The sequence below is a fragment of the Taudactylus pleione genome, unplaced genomic scaffold (genome assembly GCF_031769625.1).
Source record: "Taudactylus pleione unplaced genomic scaffold, aTauple2 ptg000330l, whole genome shotgun sequence".
Classification (NCBI taxonomy): domain Eukaryota; kingdom Metazoa; phylum Chordata; class Amphibia; order Anura; family Myobatrachidae; genus Taudactylus; species Taudactylus pleione.
The window spans coordinates 1,048,051-1,074,185 of record NW_028284731.1 but is presented as its reverse complement, the minus strand read 5'-3'; the positions used below and the strand labels follow the sequence as shown (position 1 = coordinate 1,074,185).

Genomic DNA, 26,135 nt, shown 5'->3' with positions numbered 1-26,135 from the left:
CTACCCAGTCCACGAGGGATTAGCTCTCAGACAATCAGAAGTTTTACAAATGGTAAATAAGATTTTTGCCAGTTGAGTGGGGTCATTATGGGGCATCCTCCATGGCACATAATAATAAAATGATTGCTAAAGTATACTGTAGACTGATGTGAATGCATACACATGATTACAAAATACTTAATAAAATGTTGTTTCTTCTCCAGTGAGACTTGCCTTTATGTGATTATAATTTTTAGCAACAATATAGCACTTAAGTTTGTAAAGTAATGATAAAAAATATAAAATAAATGCTACTTTCTCAAATAGTTCAAAGAAAATCTTAAGAAACTACTTTATATTCTGCAAGTAAAAAGGCTTACATAATCATTCTTGCATTTCCTAACATTATGTGACCCCAACTCTGCATTTATTGTATTGCACATGTTTGCATGTCTTGAAACTAATCACATACCTTACGAGGTCTGATTCCTGAATTTTTGTGTTTTCTGTGATAATAGAAGTTCTCTTCCTGCTAGACTCAACCCGTCCTTTAGGTGTAGTGACGGTGTTCCGAAACTGTCTTCCACACATCAGATAAACCATCAGTTTCCCTGAGGATTTGTACTGAAGAGCTCGACCTTTCTTAATATCTCAGTGCTGTTTTGCTAGTATCTGGCTTGTTGTTTGTAAATTACCAAAAACAAGTATTCTTATAGTCTTGACATCTATGATTGACAGCTATGATAACTTTACTATACTTTCTATGATTGACAGTTATGATGACTATACTATACTTGATATGTTACAATGTTTTAATAAATAAATGATGGGCCATCATTTTTCTTTTGCTTCATTGCTTTTGAATGTTGTGCCTGGCGTACCTACTGGCACTGACATCTATGTCCTCCCTCTGACTTCTCATGACTGCTGTGTGCGCAGTGGCGTAGTTTTAGGCCTCATTGCAAGGTCTGAGCCTTGGATTTCCCCTCCTAATCTGCCCCCTGCCCCAACCTTGAGCTGTCAAACCATCAGCTCGGGTATGAAAAATTGCAGCAGCTCTGCAAGATTATGTCACAGTGCAGTTCATCTGCAGCAATTAGCAATTCGAAAGCATCATACTTGTCTATCAGTCTTCACAGTGCTTTAGCTTCCATAGTTATCTTTTGCCTTAGGTAGTAGCATGGGACCTAATGTGGCCTGTGTACATGCAGTTTATAACTATGGCTTCTAAAGTCCTAGATCCAATGAAAAATGTGAACTACATTATCCCTTGTGCTTTGCTATTGTGGGATCTGATATTTTTGCATGCTCGCTGCAATCAATTCTGCAGTCTGTATTCGGTAGCTTATTAAGCAGCCATATGATTAGCTTTGTAAAAAGGGCATATATTATACGCCATGATCATTAATATAGTTAAGCACTTATGGAATAAAGCCAACTAAGACAATGTATGGTGCATGTGGTGTCTATTTATTATATGGTTTCTCTCTATTTTAGAATCCCCCAAGGCCGTCGATAGCCTTCATTGGCTACCTCTGGTGATAGCATCCCCAGATTGATTAATCTATTTTTTTAAAATATATATTCAAATATTTTACTGCTTTATTTCACTTTCTTTTATTATAATAATTTTTTTATTTTTAGCATAAGCGGCAAGCCAGATTACGAATGCACATTTGTCTCCACAGTGGCCTTAAGAAGTGGTAATTTCAGCCTTACTGATAGCAGTCTGTATGGTGTGGCTTCCCTAGTGAACGTTCTAATGGTGAATGGTAGCAACAATAGACCGTTTTCTGTCACTCTGTTAAGCAGTGATAGAGAATCTTTACTATTGCCATATTTGTTAAATACACTACTTTGCACCCTATGTATGCAGCCTCAAGACCAATATATATCGTGTTATTAATTATGAAGTGCTCATGGAAATGACCATGCAGACATCTGCAAAACAATTATGGCTCCAAAAACCTTAAGAATATTGTTATTTTAATGAAAAAAAGTAATACATTAATAATGGAACATACTGTAGTATATATCACATTGAATAATTTTTGGGTTGTGTAAAATAATATGACTTCTATCCTCATTTGTTGCCTTGCCTCAAGCTGTTGTTCTGCATGGTGGATGAATGATTCTGCGTTTTGCTATATGTCATAAGAAGTATTTGTTTCTTTGTAATCACATCGCAGCAGCCATTGGCTATTTGCTTAAGTGGATAATACAATATCACTTCTGCTCACAAAAAATACACAATAGATTTCCTTAGTATCATTAAAATAAATGTAAACATTAATAACAATATGACTTTCACTTATAGTAGAATTTAATACCAACATTGAAGTTGCCAAGATGTTACTGGACAAACCATTCTGATAAGCAACGGGTGTTACATGTTTTATAGCCTTTCAAGATGCTAACCATGAAAATATTAGTTTCTAGGATGCTAGGACGCTCGCTAGGATGCGTTCTCTCGTAGCTGGACGATTTTCAAAATCTGCGCATGCATATGCATCGCAATGTGCGTGTGTGAACCAGTGCTAGAGATTGGGAAGCTTGCTCGCTGCACATAGACAGCAGAGTGAGTGACAGGAGAAGCCGTTTGTGGGTGGTGATAGGGGTTGACCATTAAAAATGGGGGAATGGAGGTGCGAACGCAGGCGTGCCTGAGCATCTCAGCGGCATTTTGGAGGTGTGCATAATTAACAGGCAGCTTCATTGTACATGTCACCTGGATGTATTTCACTCTGAAGTGATCGCAGTGCTTGTGGCAGGGTATGGTCAACCTCAAGCGCTGCGATCGCATCTGATGGTCCTCCATGTATCGATGGTTTCATACACTTCCTGGAGATGACGTGCGCAAGTGGGCGTCTTTTAACAGGTTGGTGGGCGTCTGCATACTCAAAGTGATCGCAAGCTAAGACATAGTGGGTGTGCTTATGCCTTGCCGAGCGATGGCCTGCCTTGCTGGGTGTGTGCCGTATTTGCATACGGTGGGTGCGAGCGAACGCATCTAGTGAGCAGGTCTGAATCAGCTCCCTGGTACCATGACAAATAACCATATACCTCTCAACATTCAGATCTTGTGAATCATGGGACCTCATGAGAGGGACATGGTCACATCATAACAGTTGCGCGATCAGAACTTGTGGGGTGTTTTTTGAATAATCCTATACTGCCATCAGCACACCTCCGCAAACTGTGTGACAACAAAGCCTTGAGCAAAGAAATCTGAAAAAAGCCTGGTTTTGTATTTAAATATATTATCCTCTTCATGGCCAAAGGTTATTTAAGCATATAGGACTAAATACATTTTGATGGCTTTGTGATGCACATTTTTTTTGCCATAAATAACATTTGAATTAAGCTACAATACTTATATTAGTTGTCATTGGAACATATGTGGATCTATATATCAGCATTTTTAAAAGTCTATGGGGTCTATTTACTAAGCAGTGTTAGGAGACAGAGTGAAAAGTGATAAGGTGCCAGCCAATCAGCTCCCAACTGTCATTTTTCAAACACAGCCTGTGACATGGCAGTTAGGAGCGGATTGGCTGGCTCCTTATCACTGTTCACTCTCTCTCCTAACACTGCTTAGTAAATAGACCCCTATATGTTTTATTTGTTATGACAGCATTAGTTAGGGAAAACAGATGACAATCAGCAAAAATACACTTATCAATCCTTACCTTTGTTACTTTTGCATACTAGAATGTTCCCCTGAAACTTGTCTACTGGCCTGAGTATAGTGATACCTAATTTGTTTACTCTTTTGCTGACAGAGTATATTGGTAGAAATTGGGACTTTTTTTACTTCTCTTTTTCAGTATTTCTTAAACTTTTCTCCATATAAAATAGGTTTCTACTATTTTATTTATTAATTGGTCCAATGAAAACTATATATAATAATAGCATTGCTTTTGTGTATTTGTTTTCATTTCAGGATTGCGTTTTTTTGCCTCTTTTGTCTCTTTCCTTTCTTAGGTTACCTGCTTGTGGTGTCTCTGTTGGTCCTTCTCTGGCTGCAGTCTCTGTACCTTCCTGTTTCATATATGACTCATGCTGCACCTTCTTAATGGCTTTGTATACATTGGAGTATGTCCACCACCAACTCCCTTCTACACAGCTCCACAACCTCTACCAGAGCAGGATGTTCATGCACCTTCTTGTGCTGGACATCATGGAGACAGCTAGTCAGCAATGGCCGCACACTCTGTGTGTTAGTGACTTGTGCCATTGTGATAATTTGTAGACTAACTGAAGTCTATTTTTAGATTCAAGTCAGCACAGCTCTATTAATGATTCCTTTTATGTAACAGTTGATTCAGTTATCCCAAGCAAGAAGCCATGTCTGGCTTCAAATAGGAATTCCCTGTTGATATAATATGTGTTGATGTCACTAAGACTTCCTGCCACAGTGTAGAAGCATTCCAGTTTTTATGCACTATGTTTACCTTTGACCTAAGGGTGGAGGTAAGTGTGGGTTGAACCAGGAATAGACAGACAAAATTTGGGTGGAAGCCATAGTTCCATAATTGCCAGGGATGGTCACAGGTTTTAAAGATTTGCCCCCTAATATGGCGCTAGTTTCTAGGATTGAGCACTTTCACAATAAGGGCGGAATTCAATTGATTTCATGGCCCGGATCTCCTGTCTAAAGTGACGGGAGATTGCGGGCAGCTATTCAACTGTTCCAGCTTTTCGCGCTGATCGCGCCCAAAGTGGTAGGGTTTAGCCGCGTAAATCGGTTAACCCCGACCAAATTGCTGGGCGCGATAGCGAAAAGTGCCGTTTGTGCTCCCAAACAGGTCACTCTTCGCCGATTTCAGCTCGCACCCCTCTGGGGCTGCGAGCTGAAATGGAGCACTGGCAGCTGATCACCCCCGACAGGAGTAACAATTGAATAGCTCCGTTGGGCGCGATGGGGGCTAGAAATTTAATTCCGCCCTAAGAATCCACTTTTCTTGAATACATCATTGGGATTGAGCTGCTCAATGGTATCGCATGTACGTGTTTTGATGCTGTGGCTGAGCAGCAAAGTATTCTTAGAAACAATTTTAAAACTGGGGACTATAGGGAAGAGGTAGTTAAAGGAGTAAACATGGCTGACACAGATTTTATTCTGATTTTTTTTGTCCTTTCATTTTCTTTTTTAGTAATTATTTTATAGTAATAGTGAGGTTTCTTTTTTAATATACTTTTATGAAATAATAACATATAAGCCTGATTCACACTTTTATATGCTAGGAATTCATCACTCCTCTCCCTAACCATATTGCAAACAACAGATCCGACTGACATTTCAATGTCTGAAGTGTGATGGCAATGTCATACCTCAGCTTCTTGAAAATATGTGTTTGGGTTGTGGAAGTTATTGACCAACAATTAAGATGTTTCTCACCAGAAGCTGTGCCTTTATTTAACAGTTATTTAATGTTTTACACTCTGAGATCTGCTGAAATTAGAGTAACTTCACGTGATTCTGGCACATATATGACAAGTGTTTATCACCATTTCATGGATCAACTCTTCAAACATGATCTTAAAAGTATCACAATTTGAAGTAGACCAAAACAGGGTACGAAATGTAATTTCATATGCATGATCTAAGGCAGGGAAGCAATCTGTCCCTCTGTGCCACAAATTCTCATCATAATGAAATGCATAATATTTGGTATAGCACCAAGCAGGGGAAAGAATTTTGCCACAGTCTTTTATTTACTTTTTTACTTTGTTACGTTAAGAGGATGGGTATACTGGGCAACCAAGTGTCCCTAAATTACACTGGATACCATTACCCTAAGCAAATGTCAAAGGTCGTGTTTGCAATGCCCATTTAACCTGCCAATTGATCCTGTCATTTTGACAACCAAAACCATTCTATTTCCACAAAGCTTCCTCAAAAACAACTTTATAGCCCTGTCATTTACAAGATATGATGCGCTCTCTTCTCCAGATATTGTGAAAATTTAGCAATCTTTATTGTACTTGATTCCATGTGAAATAGGTCAGGGTTTGCAGCAGAGTGGATTAATTGCTGCATAGCAGGAACAACAGGATTCCCAGATCTAGCAGCTCCTCTGGTGTGAGTATGGTATTGCAACAATGAAGTCCTTAGTTCACACAGACAAGGATTGCAAGTCCTGACAGCACCCCCCTCCCTCTAATTCTGGCAAATTCCAGGTACCATAAAATTATTAGGATTCTGGATAGGACAGTAAAAAAGGGAGTCTTCTCAGAAACTTTGGGTCACGGCAGCCATCTTGGAGACCTTGGGAATGGCAAGGCAGACATCTCCAAACCTAGGCTAGGCAGTTGTCTCAAAGACAAATCAATAGCCTCTGAGAACTTGGTCAAGTCACTAATTTCAGAGAACTCAAGTAAGTCAGTCTTTGAGGGCAAGACTGTTTTCTTGGAGATCTTGGTAAGGCAGTCATCTGGGAACCTCAGGAAGGCAGAAAAGTCTGTGCCTCATGAAGGGAATCTAAAGCTTGTAATGACTAAGGTCATTGACGAGTGGCAAATAACTTGTCAAATAACTCAGTTTCCAAGTCAGTGAAAGTTCAATTAATTGAAATTTAGTATTGTGTCAGGAAATTGATTTTAGTATTATGTTCTACTCAAGGTTTACAGGATGGTAAATCAGTAACAAGGAAATCGGATATCATGGTCTTTTTCTTTGCATTTGTTTAGAAGATTGCATGGTACAGGAATGTCTTGAGGACATAAACACCTGTCAGCACAGGAGTTAAGTGAACCCTACTGTTGAAACAAAAACAGCAGAAATGTTGGTTAGCTTACAACTGCATATATGAAGGCAGTGGTTTTGGGCAGTATCTGAGGGGGGGAGTATGGAGTTGCTGGTCTAATTGAGTGATGTTACCCAAGCTAGTGCTTCCTCTTTAATACCCAGCAGTATTACAGTTACATAGCTGATTATCTGCATAAAATGCTGGTGAAACCTGTGAAAAAAAGCACAACATTGTTGTCCTAAAGCATGGATGGGGAACCTCAGGCCCAGGGGCCGTATAAGGCCTGTGGAATCATTTGGTCTGGCCCTCTGAGTCTTATCTGGATAGCAGGGTGCCTAGAATGGAACCCTGCAGCCAGAATCTATGCAGTAGTGCCGCCTGGAGCATCCTTAGGAACCCACACCAAGTGACTTAATCCATATACGCGGACCCAAACTTCTGGTATGCATTCCAGCTATACTGGAAGTCATACGTTCCAACAACTCAGGTGCGTCATTTCGGGCCAGCATCTTAATTCACCTGGGAATGCGAGGCAAAGTAAAAGGTTCCTCACTGCTGCTTGATAGCTTTCATTGACTGACTCTCTGGTATGGAGACAACCACCACCGGAGGTCACACTTTATACTTTACTATTAGTAATGTTTAACTATATAGCGTTGCCCGGGGTAAAAGGCTCATCACAATTAGTCACCTATTATAGACAATCATGTTAAAGAGTGGGTTGACCCACTTTAGGTCAGCCTGCAACATATATGCTTGCTTAAATATACATACCTACATATATGCATGCATATATACACACACAGGCAGAGTTTACATAGTGGCTCTGAGGGCATGGCGCTGAATAAACACATTTAGCAATGTACAATACACAAAGTGCAAACCATCACCCAAAAAACAAATACATAATTTAATGGGCATTTGAGAAAACAAAACCAAAAAAATTAATAAGATTATAAAAATGTGAAAAAAAATTAAAAAAATATTTTTGACATCTTTTATATGAAGTGATTCAGATAATTACATTTGTTCAACCCCTTTGGGGCCACTGTGTCCAGCCAATGGATCCAATAAGATTCCTTCTTAAGTTATAATAGGCCACGATCTCCGCCCCTTCTGGGCAGTGGGATTCAGTCTATTATCATATATTTTAGCGCAGACACTTGATGACCCTTTAGCAAAAAGTGGGCAGCCACTGGTTTATCAGTGCCATTCTTTTCATAGGCCAATCTGATGTCCGACCTGTGCTGATCCATCCGCCAACAAATGGTTCTTACAGTCTTTCCAACGTTCTCCTCTCCTGATACTCATTAGAGGTGGCCTGGTTCCAATTCTACTCAGAATCTGGTCTGACCCTAGGAGAGGCCAGTATTTTTTAACAGACTTTTGGACAGTTGTCAGGCCCATGTCACATCTGGTGCCAAGGATAAGATTGTCATTCTGGTTAGAGGTAGCCGTCAAGTTTCTGACTCCACTTGATAGATCACGGGCCCTGGTGAGGCATCTTTCAATCATTTGTTTGTCATATCCCTGTGCATAAAATCTCTGTTTAATCTCATTTAACTGAATCTCTGAATTATTTCTGAAAACTCACATACATTGCGATATTGGAAAGGTTGTTTTTTAATGCATCCGGATGATGGCTTGTAGCCAGTAGTGTTGTATTCTTATCCGTGGGTTTTCATTACAGGGTATATGCTAATCTCACATCTTTCTTCAAAACTATTACATCATGAATATTCATCTGCTTGCTGTCTATTGAAGAAGTGAAGCGTACTGGACTGTACAATTTATTCAAGGACCCGACAATCTCATGGAAAGACTCCATATTGCCACGCCATATCAGAAAAATATAATCTATGTAACGTTGATAACAATGCTCGAGCCTATGGCTGACCTGGACCTTTGCATATAAAAATTATCACTGTACATAAAATGGTTACAATCCAACACTCTTCGCAGAAGTGTCAACTAAAACTCAATTGGTGGCCCTGCATATGGACCCTGTACCAAACATTGACGGACTGCCTCTACACCACCATCTTGCGGGATGATGGTGTAGGGGGAGCTCACATCCATAGTGGCCAGGTAACAATGATCAGGGATATCATACATTTTCCAATACCTTCCAGGAAGTGACCCATATCTCTAGTATAGCTCTCAGACTTCATAACACATTGTTGGAGGTGATTGTCAATTAATTCCGCCAAAGGTTGCAATACTGATCTTTTGGCCGAAATAATTGGCCTACCGGAGGTATTGTCAAGCAACTTATGGGAGTGTGTACATAATTGGAGTTATCGGGAAATCAACAGTTAGAAAATCTGCCACGGTTTCATTAATCCAACCTTCAAGAAGTGCCATACTGCTTAGACCATCCACCTCCTTTTTAATCCTGGGCCCAGGATTAAAGGTAATTTTCTCATTTGTTGCAACATTATCAATCTGTCTGCGAATCTCTAAATAATACTTAACAAAATGTTGGAGCGCAATTGCCCCTCCTTTGTCCGCCTTGCGGATTACAATCGTATGATCTTTCTGGAGAGCTTTAAGAGCATTCCTTTCATCTTTACTTAAGTTATCAAAACTGCGTTGCTGCAGAATCTAATTTTTAACATATTTATGAACTATCCTCAAAAATGATTTTATACTGGGGTTATTTGAAGATGGATTGAATCTACTAGACTTTTTAAATTTACCAACAGCCCCTTCTATAACATTTACGTTTTTATCACTAGAGAAAAATTCCCTGAGCCTCAGCTTTCTCCCCATTTTATAGTTGTCAATCGACAAATCAAAACTATTAAATTCACAGGGTCTGGCATTAGTGCTATCAGAATCTGATGTCAAATTGGACTATATTGGCGTTGGCGATGTGTTGTATATGTAACAACAATGGTTGACCACCACTGGCGCTTCTACATTCGGCAGCACTTGACACTGAGGGATAGTCTCACAAAAAGTTTCCCTTCCACAAAGTATAAATACAAACAAGTTAGTGTCTATGCGCCAGAATAATGTTAGGAAAGTTCACCAAAAGTATCCACAACTCTAAGATGTGTTCACCACTCTATAAACGACAACCATCTGTTCTTCTGTCTTTCAAAAGGTTGGATCCATTTTCAACATATGCAAAAAAGTCAGAAAAAGACTAATATGGTGAATATGACTTCAAATTACTTTGATATCTAAAAAGCGACAAAAAGATAATATAGACCTATATCTATCACCTGACAGGTAGGCCCCATACCGTAAAATGAGGGTGCAGTTCCCAGACACCCAAACAGGCATAAAATGTTATATTCCACGCTTCCCAGGGTAAGATCGTGAACCTCCTTGTAGTCTGGATTTTACTGTCCCCCAAAAACGGCACTCCACACACACCAATGCGTTTCAACTCCTACAATGCTGGAGTGTTCCTCAGGGCATGTGTGTGTTGTGCCTTACATGTCTTAAATACACCTCCCTTCAACCTGATTGGTTGATTAGGGAGATCTCTCCTAAAACTCTCTATATGCACAGCGGAGATTCCTAGATACCCTTTACTCATGTCTCCGTCGGTGCACAGCACATAATCATTCCAGATTACAGTACATAATACAAAACAGGCAATTACCTATACAGCGCGGTTTGCGTTCCTATATGCGTTCTACTTGCCCCTTCCGCTCACTCAGTCCCGCACTTCCGGTGCGGGGACACGTGTTTTACACGCTGCGTCCATCCGGACGTTCCATGTGAAATCTCTGCCACTTATTGTGTGACATTTAGTCATGCTCATGTGATCTTTATCACATGACTCACAGAGTAAAATTCATTAGATCCCGGAAGTTCGCATGCGTTCCAACCGGAACGCAAAAACCCGCTGTACCACACAATAATACATATATTTACACACATAAAATATACAATTCATATAAACATAAAATATGTAAGATCCTATTAAAAGAGAGGAAATGGTACTCATATAAAAATACTAATAATAAAATACTCATAAAAATTCATAAAATATAAAATATACTCATAAAATGTAAAAATTCATAAACTACTCATTCAGAAGAGGATAAATACTATAAAAACCATTTCAATTCAAAGTCGCCATTAAGACCTTTTGGATATAACGTGCCCATTTCATAAATCCATCTAATTTCCACCTTTGCTAGGTTTTCTTCTATATTATTTTTTCTCCAATTACTTGAAACCTGTTCAATGCCAACTACTGTCTTAATATTTTTTACTGAACATTCGTGATTTTCTCTAAAGTGATTTGAAACAGAATGTTTCTCGAAACCATTTTTTATGTTTCGAATATGTTCACCCCACCACTCCCTCAATGGCCTGGAAGTCCTCCCTATATACTGCAAACCCCATGTGCACTCTATCAAGTACACACAGTTTTTAATGTTACATGTTATAAATTCTTAAATTCTATAACTAGTATTCGTAGCAGTTGGGGAGAATGTTTAAATTTTACTTATTTGACTTTTATGGTTTCTACACATAATGCACAGACCACATCTAAATAAACCAGTGCTCTTAACTCTTCCAACTCGTTTAGGTGGTATGGCACTTTTAACTAACTTATTCTTAATATTCTGAGCCTTCCTATATATAAATACTGGTTTCTCTGGTAATAGGGGTTTTAGCAACGTATCTCGCTTTAGAAGGTTGCAATGCTTTTTTTTATAATTTTTTCTACCTCCTTATGCTGACTGTAAAAGTGGTAATGAATGGTAAGTTCCTACACTTATTTTCCATTTTTTCTTTTGGTTTAAAAAGGAGTTCTCTATCAATTTCAACCATTTTTTTAATCTCTTCATCAATTTTATTTGTCTTATACCCCTTGGCTATAAATGTATCTTTCAAAACCTCTGATTGTTCTTTAAATACATCTACATCTGTACAGTTACGGCGAATTCTTCTTATTTGTCCTTTTGGGATGTTTTGCAACCACTGTGGATGGTGATTGCTTCCCCACTCAATATACGCATTACTATCCGCGGGCTTATAAAAAGTTTTCGTCTTCACGGTTTCATCCTCTATATAAGGTATTAGATCCAAAAAGTTAACTTCAATGTTACTAATATTAAAGGTAAGTACTATGTCCAGAGAATTCTTATTCAATTCTTCACAGAATTTATTCAAATAATTTTTACTGACACCCCATATAAAAAGAATGTCATCTATAAACCGAAACCACTTAATGACTTCCGAATGGTACATATGATGGGTCTCCCAAAGTCCCATGAACAAATTGGCGTATGAAGGGGCAAATCTAGCGCCCATAGTTGTCCTTTGCATTGTTCATAAAATTTCCCATTGTGCCAAAAGAAATTGTTAGTTAAAATTAATTTTATGCCATCTACTAGGAAGTCTATTTTTCTCTTTGGTATCTCTATCTTTTCTCGGTAATATTGGGTTGCCTCTACACCACTAGAGTGTTCAATAATGGTGTATAGACTTCCGACATCAGCCGTCACCAGGATATATTTCTTATCCCAAATTATATTTCTTAATTTGATCAGTATGTCTCCTGTATCTTTAATATAAGAGTCCAGTTTGAGAACTTCTGGCTGTAAATGATAGTCAATATAATGGGACAGGTTTGAGGTTATACTTTCTGTTCCCGCTACTATGGGGCGCCCCAGTGGATTTTTTGAGTTCTTATGAATTTTGGGCAATATGTAGAACACTGGTAAGCTTGGATTTTTTACTGTAATGTACTGTTCTTCTTTTTCGCTAATAATCCCTTCTGAGTTATAGTTCCTAACCAAATTGTTAAGAACTTTCATAATCCTTTCACTTGGATTATTTTTTAATAGAGCGTATGTTCCTCTATCATTGAGTAGCTGCATAACTTCCTTCTCATACATAACACTGTCCATCACCACTATCGCCCCTCCCTTATCCGCCGGTTTGATAGTAATTGTTTCATTTTTGCTTAAACCTTTCATGGCCTCTCTTTCTTTCACAGTTATATTTATATTTTTTCCCCATCTCGGTTTGACTTGTTCTAAATCTGAAGTGACCGCTTTGTTAAAACTTTCAACAAAGCAGCCGCGACTGAATGTAGGATTAAAAACAGATTTCAGTTTAAATAATTCTTGCTTCTGGTTATCACACTTCTGTCCCAAAAAATACTTTTTTAAGGATAACTTTCTAACAAATCTCTGAATGTCCAAATAAGTTTCAAATTTATAAAATTTGCTATTTGGAGCGAATTTTAAACCTTTTTTCAACACCATAGTTTCTCCTTCCGTTAAAACATGGCTACTTAGATTAAATATTTTAGTACTTTCCTCATTTTCATTATTATTCCTAACTGTCATTTCCCCTTGATTTCTATTTTTTTCCTCTCTTTTTTTATATTTTCCTTTTTCCTCTCCTCTTCTTTTTTATATCTATGGTATTCTGTTCCAATGCCTTCTCTGCTCTAAAAAACAATTTTCACCCAGAGTTCTATATCTATTATTCACTTTTATAGGGTTATTGTACCTATTTTTTTAGGGATGCCACTCATCTTTAATGTAGTATGTACTTCTCCTAGGCGTGAATGTTCTTTCATTCCACATGTTCCCATATCTTTTCCCTGTTCTGGGATGTCTATCTTCTGACTGATGATACTTAGATCTATGTCCCCACTCTCTCTCCCCATACTTCTTCCAATTTCCCCATATTTGTTCTTCATTCCTAAAACTTATTCTTCTTCTTAGATTGTTTTGATATCTTTCAGATCTGGGCATACATCTACATGGGGATTTTTCCTTTTCTCTTTTATCTGTCCAACTGATATCCGGTGTTTTTTCATCAACCTCCTCAAATTCTTCTCCATCATTTTCTATCTCTATGTCTCTTAATGCACCCTTCTCATTTCTATCCCTTCTTAGTTTATTTTTCTTCCGGAGAATGAGTTCTTTTTCTTTCCTTACAATTCTGTTCTCCATCTTAATTTCCATTACTTGGTATTCCTCTACATTTCTAAAAGGCTCTAATGAAGACGTAAATGATTCTATCTCCTCTTCAATTGTCTCCATATTTCTTCTCCTTTCTTGAATTATTAATTCCATTAATGTAATTGAACAATTATCTAGTGTCCTATTCCATCTTTCACAAAACTCTATACTCTCAGAATTAGATGCCGATTTTTTTATCTAGTTTCAAACCTCTCAGTATAATACTTTCGGCTATATACCTCTCCAGAGTGGCAACCTCCCACCATACTCTACTTTCTCTCAATAGGGTGTTCTCTAATTTTTTTAGGATTCCTCCTACTTCATCCCCATTGAAATCTTTTCCATTTATGTTTGGATATTTTTCTTTTGAATCAAAAATAGTATTGATTAAGATATTCCATTGGTTTCTATATCCTAACATGATGCAGCTAGTAGGAGTCAGAGACTATAAAACACAAATGTAACAACAATGGTTGACCACCACTGGCGCTTCTACATTCGGCAGCACTTGACACTGAGGGATAGTCTCACAAAAAGTTTCCCTTCCACAAAGTATAAATACAAACAAGTTAGTGTCTATGCGCCAGAATAATGTTAGGAAAGTTCACCAAAAGTATCCACAACTCTAAGATGTGTTCACCACTCCATAAACGACAACCATCTGTTCTTCTGTCTTTCAAAAGGTTGGATCCATTTTCAACATATGCAAAAAAGTCAGAAGAAGACTAATATGGTGAATATGACTTCAAAATACTTTAACGTCTAAAAAGCAACAAAAAGATAATATAGACCTATATCTATCACCTGATAGGTAGGCCCCATACCGTAAAATGAGGGTGCAGTTCCCAGACACCCAAACAGGCATAAGATGTTATATTCCACGCTTCCCAGGTAAGATCGTGAACCTCCTTGTAGTCTGGATTTTACTGTCCCCCAAAAACGGCACTCCACACACACCAATGCGTTTCAACTCCTACAATGCTGGAGTCTTCCTCAGGGCATGTGTGTGTTGTGCCTTACATGTCTTAAATACACCTCCCTTCAACCTGATTGGTGGATTAGGGAGATCTCTTCTAAAATTCTATATACGCACAGCGGAGATTCCTAGATACCCTTTACTCATGTCTCCGTCGGTGCACAGCACATAATCATTATTCCAGATTACAGTACATAATACAAAACAGGCAATTACCTATACAGCGCGGTTTGCATTCCAATATGCGTTCCACTTGCCCCTTCCGCTCACTCAGTCCCACACTTCCGGTGCGGGGACACGTGTTTTACACGCTACGTCCATCTGGACATTCCATGTGAAATCTCTGCCGCTTATTGTGTGACGGTTAGTCATGCTCATGTGATCTTTATCACATGACTCACAGAGTAAAATTCATTAGATCTCGGAAGTTCGCATGCGTTCCAACTGGAACGCAAAAACCCGCTGTACCACACAATAATACATATATTTACACACATAAAATATTCAATTCATATAAGCATAAAATATGTAAGATCCTATTAAAAGAGAGGTAATGGTACTCATAAAAATACTCATAATAAAATACTTGTAAAAATACTCAAAAATTCATTAAAATTCATAAAATACTCATTCAGAAGAGGATAAATACTATAAAAACCATTTCAATTCAAAGTCGCCAATAAGACCTTTTGGAGATAACGTGCCCATTTCATAAATCCATTTCATTTCCACCTTTGCTAGGTTTTCTTCTATATTATTTTTTCTCCAATTACTTGAAACCTGTTAAATGCCAACTACTGTCTTAATATTTTTTACTGAACATTCGTGATTTTCTCTAAAGTGATTTGAAACAGAATGTTTCTCGAAACCATTTTTTTATTTTTTTATTTCGAATATATTCGCCCCAACGCTCCCTCAATGGCCTGGAAGTCCTCCCTATATACTGCAAACCGCATGTGCACTCAATCAAGTACACGCAGTTTTTACTGTTACATGTTATAAATTCTGAAATTCTATAACTAGTATTCGTAGCAGTTGAGGAGAATGTTTAAATTTTACTTATTTGATTTTTATGGTTTCTAGACATAATGCATAGACCACATCTAAATAAACCAGTGCTCTTAACTCTTCCAGCTCGTTTAGGTGGTATGGCACTTTTAACTAACTTATTCTTAATATTCTGAGCCTTCCTATATATAAACACTGGTTTCTCTGGTAATAGGGGTTTTAGCAACGTATCTCGCTTTAGAAGGTTGCAATGCTTTTTTTTATAATTTTTTCTACCTCCTTATGCTGACTGTTAAAAGTGGTAATGAATGGAGTTCTCTATCAATTTCAACCATTTTTTTAATCTCTTCATCAATTTTATTTGTCTTATACCCCTTGGCTATAAATTTATCTTTCAAAACCTCTGATTGTTCTTTAAATACATCTACATCTGTACAGTTACGGCGAATTCTTCTTATTTGTCCTTTTGGGATGTTTTGCAACCACTGTGGATGGTGATTGCTTCCCCACTCAATATATGCATTACTATCCGTGGGCTTATAAAAAGTTTTCGTCTTCAGGGTCCTCTATATAAAGTACTAGATACAAAAAGTTAATTTAAATTTTACTAATATTAAAGGTAAGTACTATATGTAGCCCTAACTGTGCTACCATCGCCTGATAACCATTTATAACCTGTATGGTTCTTGTACTCATACTCGACAGTTTCAAGTTTTTTATGTTTAAATGCCACACATCAGACCTATATTTTTCAATTTGAGTCTTAAGCTTCTCCAACCAAGGTCCAGTTTTATCACTGTTGAGAATGTTACCAAAGTTTTTATCAAATGCTGTACTTTCATCCTGCGTAGCAGTCAACTCTACACCCACTTCCTCAACAACTAATAAAAGCATTTGTCCATCGGCTGCAGAAATTTGGATTCCTACTGCCGATGGTCGGTATGTTGTTAATCCTAAACCCTCTGGGTATATATTTTGTCCTATGGTACTCGTGCAGCATCAAATCAATCTCTCTATGTTTCATTCTGCTTAACTTGTTATATATTTCAATTAGGGATGAACAGGTTCGGATTTCTGAAATCCGAACCCCCCCCCGAGCCCCCCCAATCCGAGTTGGGAACTGAGTCTGGATCGGGTTTTCCCTCATGTCTCGGAACTGAAATCGAGGCAAAACATCATCATCCTGCCTTCCGGATCTTGCGGGTTTTGGATTCTATAAAAGGTCCCCACGTCGGCATTTCTCACTCCAGCTGTGGACAGTAAAGAGGGAGGGTGGGAGCTAGGTCTGGCTGGGCTGTGTTGTGCTGCTGTTTTCCATAGGGGCTGTGTCCACTCAGTCCATAGGGGCTGACTGGGCTGTATTGTGCTGCTGTCATAGGGGCTGGCTGGGCTGTGTTGTGCAGTCAGTTGTCCATAGGGGCTGTGTCCACTACAAAGTCTATAGGGGCTGGCTGGACTGTGTTGTGCAGTGTCCCATAAAGGCTGTAGTCCTAAAGGGGTGCTGCAGTGTTGTCCAGGGGGTGATCTGTCCATCAGGGGTGCTCCCCCAAAGTGCACTCCAAAAAAAAATGAAAACATTTTTTTTCTGTGTTTGTGAATTGTGTGCGCAGTAGCCGCACGTGCATCAACAAAGTAGCGCCAAGCGTGCGCCTGTGTCATAAGTAAAGAGCCAGCTGGCTTGACTGTTAAAGGGTGCTGTAACCCCCAAAGTGCACTCCAAACAAAATAAAAAATTATTTTCTGCGTTTGTGAATTGTGTGCACTGTGGTTGCACGTGCATCAACAAAGGAGCAGCGCCAAGCGTGCGCCTGTGTCATAAGAAAAGGGCCGGCTGGCTCATATCTTAAAGGGTGGTGTAACCCCCAAAGTGCACTCCAACAAAAATAAAAAAATATTTCTTCTTCAGGGTCCATAGGGTATCCACAGGATACCTTGGGTATAGGTGTGACGTCAGTCATCGGGCACCATAGAGTTAAGCTTGCAGCCTCCCAGGATGCACTAGGGTCCCCCTCCTATACCCCGCCCCCGAACCAAGGCACCTCAGTTTAGTTTGGTGCCCGGCCGGAGTCGGGTGCACCTGTTGGAGTGGGGGCTAAGAAGAGCCCCTGAAGTTTTCCTGCATGCAGCTGTGGCTGCACATCTGGATGTACAGCATGGACAGTCAGTCCTGACGTCCATGCTGTCTTCCCTACACCCCCACCGGTACCAGAACGCCGGTACCGATCCTGGGATGCTGGTGAGCATCTGGGGTCACAGCTAGCGGTGACCCCAGATGTTCCGGACCATGGTCGGAATCAAGGGGGACAGCAAGGTAAGCAGCGGGGTCCCGCAGTGGGTCCCCGCTGTTACATGGTCCAGAGTCATCATGCAGGGGGCTCCCTGGGGACTGGCTGCAGCATGGAGTAAGGTATATAACCTGCGCTTCCACTACCCCTCTGGGACAGTGGACCGCAGCAGAGCGGTAGCACTGCGGCATTCTGGTGGTTAAATGCATGCCAGGGGAGCACGCCTTCCCTGTCTCACAGCCGGTGCCTCCCCCGCTGCACACAGCCCTCTCTGCAACACCCCGACTATCCCTGTGGCAGTGCTCCTCCCCCAGGCCAGCCTCCTCTCTGCTCCTCGGCAGCCATCTTCCAGAACGCATGGTGAACGCTGCAGGAAGCCTGGACGGAGGCATCGTGGTCTGGGTCCCCCCGCATACCTCTCTGCTGTGGTCAGGTCTGTGTATGCAGCGCTGTGTCCTACCAGACTCTGTGTCTGTGTAGTTGATTTATCAGCGCTGGTTAGTGCAGGAATTGATTTTCTTTGCATTGTATGTGACTGTGCTAGCGCTGCTGCCTGTATCTTCTTTTTCTGACTGTCAGCTTTATTACTGTCCCTGTTCTTTCTGCTAAGCCCTTGTGGTGCGGTGCTGCAGGGTGGTCTCTCGCCTTTTTAAAAACAATTGGTGAGAGGGGTCACATACTTTGTACCATCATGTCTGAAAGTGATTTTCCTCTCCGGCTACAGTGTACTACGTGTAAAGTACCTTTAGCGGAGGGGGAGGGTAGCGCAGAGGGCCTCTGCCGGCAGTGTTTGTCAATGGCGCAGCCTACTACGGTTACAGCACCGGTACAGGAGCCGCCCTGGGCTTGTTTCGCTCAGGTGCTTACAACCTTAGTGGGCCAGTTAGCTCCGCAGCCCGCGTTTACGCAGATGGGTTTGTCCCAGCAATCAGTGGTGTCGTCACCCATGCAGGGTTTCCAGAGACAATTGGTGGTACCCCGCAGTCTCCATATTTCCCCTCTCCCGGTTTCTCAGGAGCCAGCGTGGGTTAACTCCCTGACGAGTTCTGTACAGCACTTGTCGGATGTGTTGCAGGGGGAGGCTGTGATGCGGCCACATAAACGGCCGGTGGCGTCTGTCGGCTCCTTATGGGGATGACGAAGGGACGTCTGATGATGGGGAGATTCTGGATCCTTACGATCAGGAACCTCTCCATACTAAGGACGCTGACGCTAGGTCCAAGGTCTATATTCCTGGACTTATTCGGGCAGTCCGCACAGCCTTGGTGATTGAGGACGAAGTTCCCCCAGCGGCTAAATCGAAGTATGCCTTTTTTTAAGGATGTGAAGGGTGACGCCACAGTCTTTCCTCTTTCGGGTCAGTTGGTGGACCATTTAGAGGAGGCGTGGAAACAGCCTGGCAAGCGATACCAGCCGCAGAGATGCCAGGCGGTGGCTTATCCGTTCGCGGATAATTATTTTGCTAAGTGGGAATCCCCTCCACAGGTGGATTCTCATGTGACACGTCTTGTCCGTAGTGCCACATTACCAATGCCATCCATGTCCTCCCTTAAGGATGCTATGGACCACAAGGTGGAGATCTGCCTGAAGTCCGCTTATTCCCTTGCGGGGGGGGGCAGCGCGGCTGGCTATGACCATTTGCTGGGTTGCCAGAGCTATGGAGCGCTGGGCGGATTCGTTGGAGGCATCCTTCGATTCCGACTGTCTGGCTGAACAGGCGGAGTTGATTGGTAATCTCCGTGATTCGGCCACTTATATCAACGAGGCGGCATTAGACATTAGTACCCTGGTGTCTCGAATTTCTTCAGCAGCAGTGGCTGCTCGTCGCACCTTGTGGTTGCGATCCTGGAAGGCGGACGCTGATTCCAAAAAGGGTTTGGAGGCATTGCCCTTTAACGGAGAAGTTCTCTTCGGTCCAGATCTGGACAAGATTGTGGCCACGCTGGTGGCAGCCAAATCGGCATGTCTCCCGTCGGCCGCTGTTCCTTCTGGTTCAGGACCATCGTCCTTTATAGGGCCCAGGGCAGGCCCAAACCACAGTCTTTTCCCCAACAGGCTGGTCCCAAGAAATCGGCCAAGCCCCGGAAGCAGGCATGGAGTACCAGACGTCCGGCCCCTAAGCCAGATGACAAGCCTGCAGCCTGACGGTCCGGGCCTCCCTTTGGGGGAACCCAAAGTGGGAGGCCACCTGCCGCAGTTTGTCTAGTGTTGGTCGGTCACCACGACAGACACTTGGGTTCTCGAGGTGGTCTCCCACGGGTACGCCCTCTCTTTCCGGCACAGACCCCCGGCTCGATTTTTCACCACGGGTCTACCATCAGACCGGAACAAGGCCACAGAGCTGTGGAAGGTCTTGCACACTATGCTCCAGGCTGGAGTTATAGTGCCTGTTCCATTCTCCCAGAGGGGCCAGGGTTTCTATTCCAATCTCTTTTTGGTGCAGAAACCCAATGGGTCGTATCGTCCGATTCTAAACCTCAAAGCTCTCAACAAGTCTTTGCGGGTGCCGAAGTTTCGGATGGAGACCCTACGGTCCGTCATTCTGGTGCTGGAACCTGGGGACTACATGGTGTCATTGGACATACAGGACACTTACCTGCATGTCCCTATTCTTTTGCGCCATCAACAGTTCCTCAGGTTTGCAATCCGCAGCGACCACTTTCAGTTTCAAGCATTGCCTTTTGGCCTGGCGACAGCACCGCATGTGTTCACCAAGGTGATGGCGGTCATGGCGGCTTCTCTGCGGCTGCAGGGAGTCCGCATGTTGCCGTACTTGGATGACCTTTTATTAGTGGCAGGATCTCCGGAACTCCTTCTGCGCCACTTGGACCTGACCATTGCGCTACTGCAACGGCATGGCTGGTTAATAAACTGGCAGAAGTCCACTCTAATCCCGTCTCGGCGGATTCTGCAACTCGGAGCCTTATTGGACTCGGGACAGCAAAGGATCTTTGTGACGGGGGAAAAGATCTCTGCTTTACAGTCGAGGGTGTGCAGTTGTCTGCATGGCCGCCGGGTGTCTCTACACTCGGTGATGAGGTTACTGGGCTCCATGGTGTCGGTGTTCGACATGGTGGAATATGCCCAGTTTCACTCCAGACCTCTGCAGCACCTGATCCTGTCCAAGTGGAATGGGCTGCCTCAGTCTCTAAAGTCCCAGACGATAGTGCTCACCCCAGAGGTTCGCCTGTCCCTTGCCTGGTGGTTGCAGATGACCCATCTCAGCAGGGGACGTCCGTTCTGGGTACCAAATTGGGTCCTGTTGACAACGGACACCAGTCTTCGGGGCTGGGGAGCAGTTTCGGGTCCACACTTGTTCCAGGGCAGGTGGACTCCGACAGAAGCGGAACTTCCAATAAATATCTTGGAACTCCGTGCGGTCTTCAATGCCCTCCAGCAGGCACATCGGGTTCTCCAGGGTCGCCCAGTGCAGGTCCAGTCAGACAACGCTACCACCGTGGCATACATATACCGGCAAGGAGGAACCCGAAGTCGGGCGGCTCTCATAGAGGTGTCTCAGATCCTGGTATGGGCGGAGCGCAATCTTCCGGCCATATCAGCTGTCTTCATCCCGGGAGTGCTAAATTGGGAGGCGGACTTTCACAGTCGCCAGGACGTTCATCTGGGGGAATGGTCCCTGCACCCAGACATTTTTCAACTGCTGGTGGACAAGTGGGGTCTTCCAGAGATGGACCTCATGGCGTCCCGGCACAACAACAAGTTGCCGGTGTATGGGTCTCGCACAAGAGACGAAGAGGCGTCTCTGGTGGATGCTCTGTTGGTCCGGTGGACGTTCCAGTTCGCTTACCTGTTTCCTCCGGTTTCCCTTCTTCCACGGGTAATCCGGAAATTCAAACAGGAAGGAGGGACGCTCCTGTTGATAGCTCCCACGTGGCCCAGACGGCACTGGTTCTCAGACCTTCAGGGTCTGTCCGTGGATAGTCCTCTGCGGTCGCCGCTACGACCGGACCTTCTGTCGCAGGGTCCTTGTCTTCACCTAGACCTGACTCGGCTGTCTTTGATGGCGTGGCTGTTGAGACAGCCATGTTGAGGTCCAGGGGGTTTTCCAGCTCTGTAGTGCGTACCATGTTACGAGCTCGGAAACCGTCTTCCGCGAGGATATACCATCGCGTGTGGCATACGTTCTTCCAGTGGTGTCGACCGAGAGGTTATGCACCGCGGGACTTTCGTCTGTCTTGGATACTCGCCTTCCTACAAGCGGGACTAGATCATGGGCTTCGCCTTGCTTCTTTGAAGGTACAGGTTTCGGCCCTGTCTGTCTGGTTTCACCGTAGGATTGCTACAATCCCGGATGTGCGCACCTTTATGCAAGGTGTTCTCCGCATTCAGCCGCCCTTTGTTCCACCTGTGGCGCCTTGGGATTTGGCTGTGGTCCTGAGGGCTCTCCAGGGACCGCCGTTTGAACCACTGGGCTCAGTGGATCTTAAATGGCTAAAAGCTAAGACTGTTTTCCTACTGGCCATTGCTTCGGCCAGACGTGTTTCTGATTTAGGGGCTCTTTCTTATAGACCCCCTTTCTTGATTTTTCATGGGAACAGGGCAGTGCTCCGCACTCGGCCTGAATTTCTTCCCAAAGTTGTTTCCCAGTTTCATGTTAACGAGGAAATAGTTGTTCCGGCCTTTAACTCACCTGGCCTTTCAGTGAGTGAGGCCACTTTGGATGTTGTGCGGGCCTTAAGGACTTATGTTGACCGCACTTCTTCGTTTAGGAAGTCGGACGCCTTGTTTGTCCTCTATGGCTTCCGTAATAAGGGTTGGCCGGCTTCAAAGCAAACTTTGGCAGCCTGGATCCGTATGGCTATTTCTGAAGCTTATCTTCATGAAGGTCTGCCGGCTCCTCCTTCTTTGAAGGCTCATTCCACTAGGTCTGTGGGTCCTTCGTGGGCAGCTCGACGTGGTGTCTCTGCAGTCCAGATCTGCAAGGCTGCTACGTGGTCCTCTGTCCATACCTTCGTGAGGTATTACAGGTTTGACACCTTCGCCTCTCAGGATGCTTCCTTCGGGCGGCGGATTCTCCTTTCAGCACAGGAGCATCCCCACCCTTAAAGGATACTGCTTTGGGACATCCCCAAGGTATCCTGTGGATACCCTATGGACCCTGAAGTAGAAAATATGAGATATGGTAAGAACTTACCTTTGTTATCTCTATTTCTACGAAGTCCATAGGGTTCCACAGGACTCCCACCCTGTCGCACCTGTGCTGCAGATGGGCTTTATTCTGGTCACCGGTTTTTCCGTCTCCCTCTGGTGAGAGTGTGATTCTTGTGTGTATCCAGATCTTCTTTCTCTCTCTTCCTTCTCCTCCTCTGGCCTATGGCTTGGTAACTAACTGAGGTGCCTTGGCTCGGGGGCGGGGTATAGGAGGGGGATCCTAGTGCATCCTGGGAGGCTGAAAGCTTAACTCTATGGTGCCCGATGACTGACGTCACACCTATACCCAAGGTATCCTGTGGAACCCTATTGACTTCATAGAAATAGAGATAACAAAGGTAAGTTCTTACCATAGCTCATATTTTTCAGTGTTTGTGAATTGTGTGCACTGGTGACCACCCACAGCTATAGCGATCGGCCAAAATGATGGTCGCGATGGTCAAGACCTTTGCAACCATCGGGCTTGCGATGAGACCCTTGTGGTAGGGTCTCGCTGCCACAAGCCCTGGAGTGCTTTTGGCTCTATCAGAGCCAAAAGCACTCAAACTGACATCACTAGTGATGTCAGTGGGGCCGGCCCCAGACAGTAGGTGTTCCCATGGGAACGCCTCTGTCTGGGCAGCCACGCCCCTGGCACGCCCACCAAAGGGGGCGTGCTGTCAATCACCATCAACAGCACTCCCCCTTTGGTGCGAGACCAATAACGATGGCTTGGCCGTCGTTATTCGCGTCTCGCGCATTCACACGATGGAGCCGCCTCTGTCATGCGCATGCGCACTCGGGCAACATCGACCCGCTCGCGAGCGCTCGCGAGCAGGTCTGAATCAGGCCCAGTGTGCGCTGTAGCCGCACGTCCATCAACAAAGGAGCAGCACCAAGCGTGCGCCTGTGTCATAGGTAAAGGGCCGGCTGGCTTGACTGTTAAAGGGTGCTGTAACCCCCAAAGTGCACTCCAAACAAAATAAAAAAATATTTTCTGTGTTTGTGAATTGTGTGCACTGTGGCTGCACGTGCATCAACAAAGGAGCAGTGCCAAGCGTGCGCCTGTGTCCCATAAGTAAAGGGCCGGCTGGATTGTCCGTCAAAGTGTTAAATTCGTAAATAAACCTTTTAATACATTCCTGCCTATAAACCTCTAAGATTCACCTGCCTAGAACCTCTAAGACAAAACCTGCCTGTACCTTCTAAAACCACAAGATGTCGCTATTTTGATTATACCATTAATGAAATACTGAGACAGTTGAATAGCGGTCCAAAGCGCTAAAGATTATTATTCAGGTAAAAGTACAGATGTTACAACGCTATGATCTAATAATGAGCGCAAATAAATTGTACAAACATTAGGTCATAAGGTACAGTTAATATACATGAAATGGTTATTAAAGATCAAAATACAATGAGCAATATGAGAGAGAGAGAGAGAGAGAGAGAGACATCAAAATACAATGAGAGAGATATCAATGTCTGCTGAGAGCACATGTTCAAGATGGCTGGTGATGGTGTGTGTGTGTGTGTGTTTGTGTGTGAGGGGGGGGTTTGGGAATGCTTCCTGCCCTATTGTCCAAACCGCATGGTCTACAAACAAACTCCATTATGAAGCTACCTCATTGAAATCTCCCATAATGCCATAGTTAATTAAATATGCATGCTGGATATCATATGCCAACACATCAGGCAAACACTGCACCATTTAATATTCCAACATGAACAACACCAGCTGATTCCATTATACAACAATACCATCCTACAACAGACCTCATCCAGTAGTCACTAGACCGTGGGGAGGGGGAAGGGCCGAAGCACATGTTTTTCCTTTGTTTACAAGCCTCATGATTCCTAGGCAAACTTCACCCTGCACCAAGCTGCAACTCCGCAAATCATACATCCATCGATGACCACAACCACAACAAAGACAATATACCTATCTGACCCACACAACACCACAACTGGGCAGAATCACAATTTCCCTTGTTCACCCCACATGGAGGCAAGCCATCTCCAACAAACTGCAGACAACATACCCATCTGACCCACACAACACCACACGGCAACCACCCACGACCATTCAAAGCTGCCATCAATTCAACCTCCATGATACAACACTGACACCACCCTATGATCACATTCATGAGTATACAGCACACACCAAGCCTATCTCTCCCAAGCAGAGATATTGTTCAAACACATGGCAAGGCCCAAACACAGAACACATGGCAAGGCCCTAACACAGAACACATGGCAAGGCCCTAACACAGAACACATGGGAAGGCCCTAACACAGAACACATGGCAAGGCCCTAACACAGAACACATGGCAAGGCCCTAACACAGAACACATGGCAAGGCCCTAACACAGAACACATGGCAAGGCCCTAACACAGAACACATGGCAAGGCCCTAACACAGAACACATGGCATCTCAATCAACCAGCATCAATCATTTACAAATATTACAACAACTCCATAATCAATCCCTTTCCTGCATGCTGATAACAGACTATTGTACCCTACAGTGTAGATGAAGAGTACAGATTAGATAACATATCATCCACTGTATGCTAACACAGACTCATGAATATCCTTAGAAAACTACAAACCACACACCATGCTAAGCTAATAACAGATTAACACCAAACATAGCTACAGACACCCAAATAGGCTAAATATTGCACATTTTATACTTAGCTATAACCCAGAGGAACTGAGACCCATTTTTCCGTTGTCTTGTCAGGGAGTGAACCTCTCTCTTCCTTCCAAAATCTGCAAGTGTGTCTGCTAAGCTGTGTGTTCTCAGGATGTGCATGCTATGTTCCCGCCCCCTTTTACCTGTGAGGTCATCAGAAAGGGAGTATCCTTTTGATTACCTGAAACTACTGTTAATTAGGTTCTACTCCCAGTTAGCTAGCTTTATTGATTAGACTGGAATAACCAGTCCTTTGGACAAAAATGTAAACAGGCCTACACCATGTTATTGTCTTTTGGTAAAGGTTAGAAATCTGTTACAGGGCATTTAT

General features: G+C 43.0%; 1 protein-coding gene across 1 annotated transcript in view; it reads left to right on the top strand.

Annotated features, from left to right (window-relative positions):
- Positions 1–26,135, top strand: part of LOC148509168 (uncharacterized) — a 76,512-nt gene that overhangs the window by 39,488 nt on the left and 10,889 nt on the right. Inside the window, 2 exon segments of the mRNA XM_088443482.1 lie at positions 3,964–4,074; positions 6,181–6,530. Coding sequence (XP_088299608.1) covers positions 3,964–4,074; positions 6,181–6,530 — 461 coding nt within the window.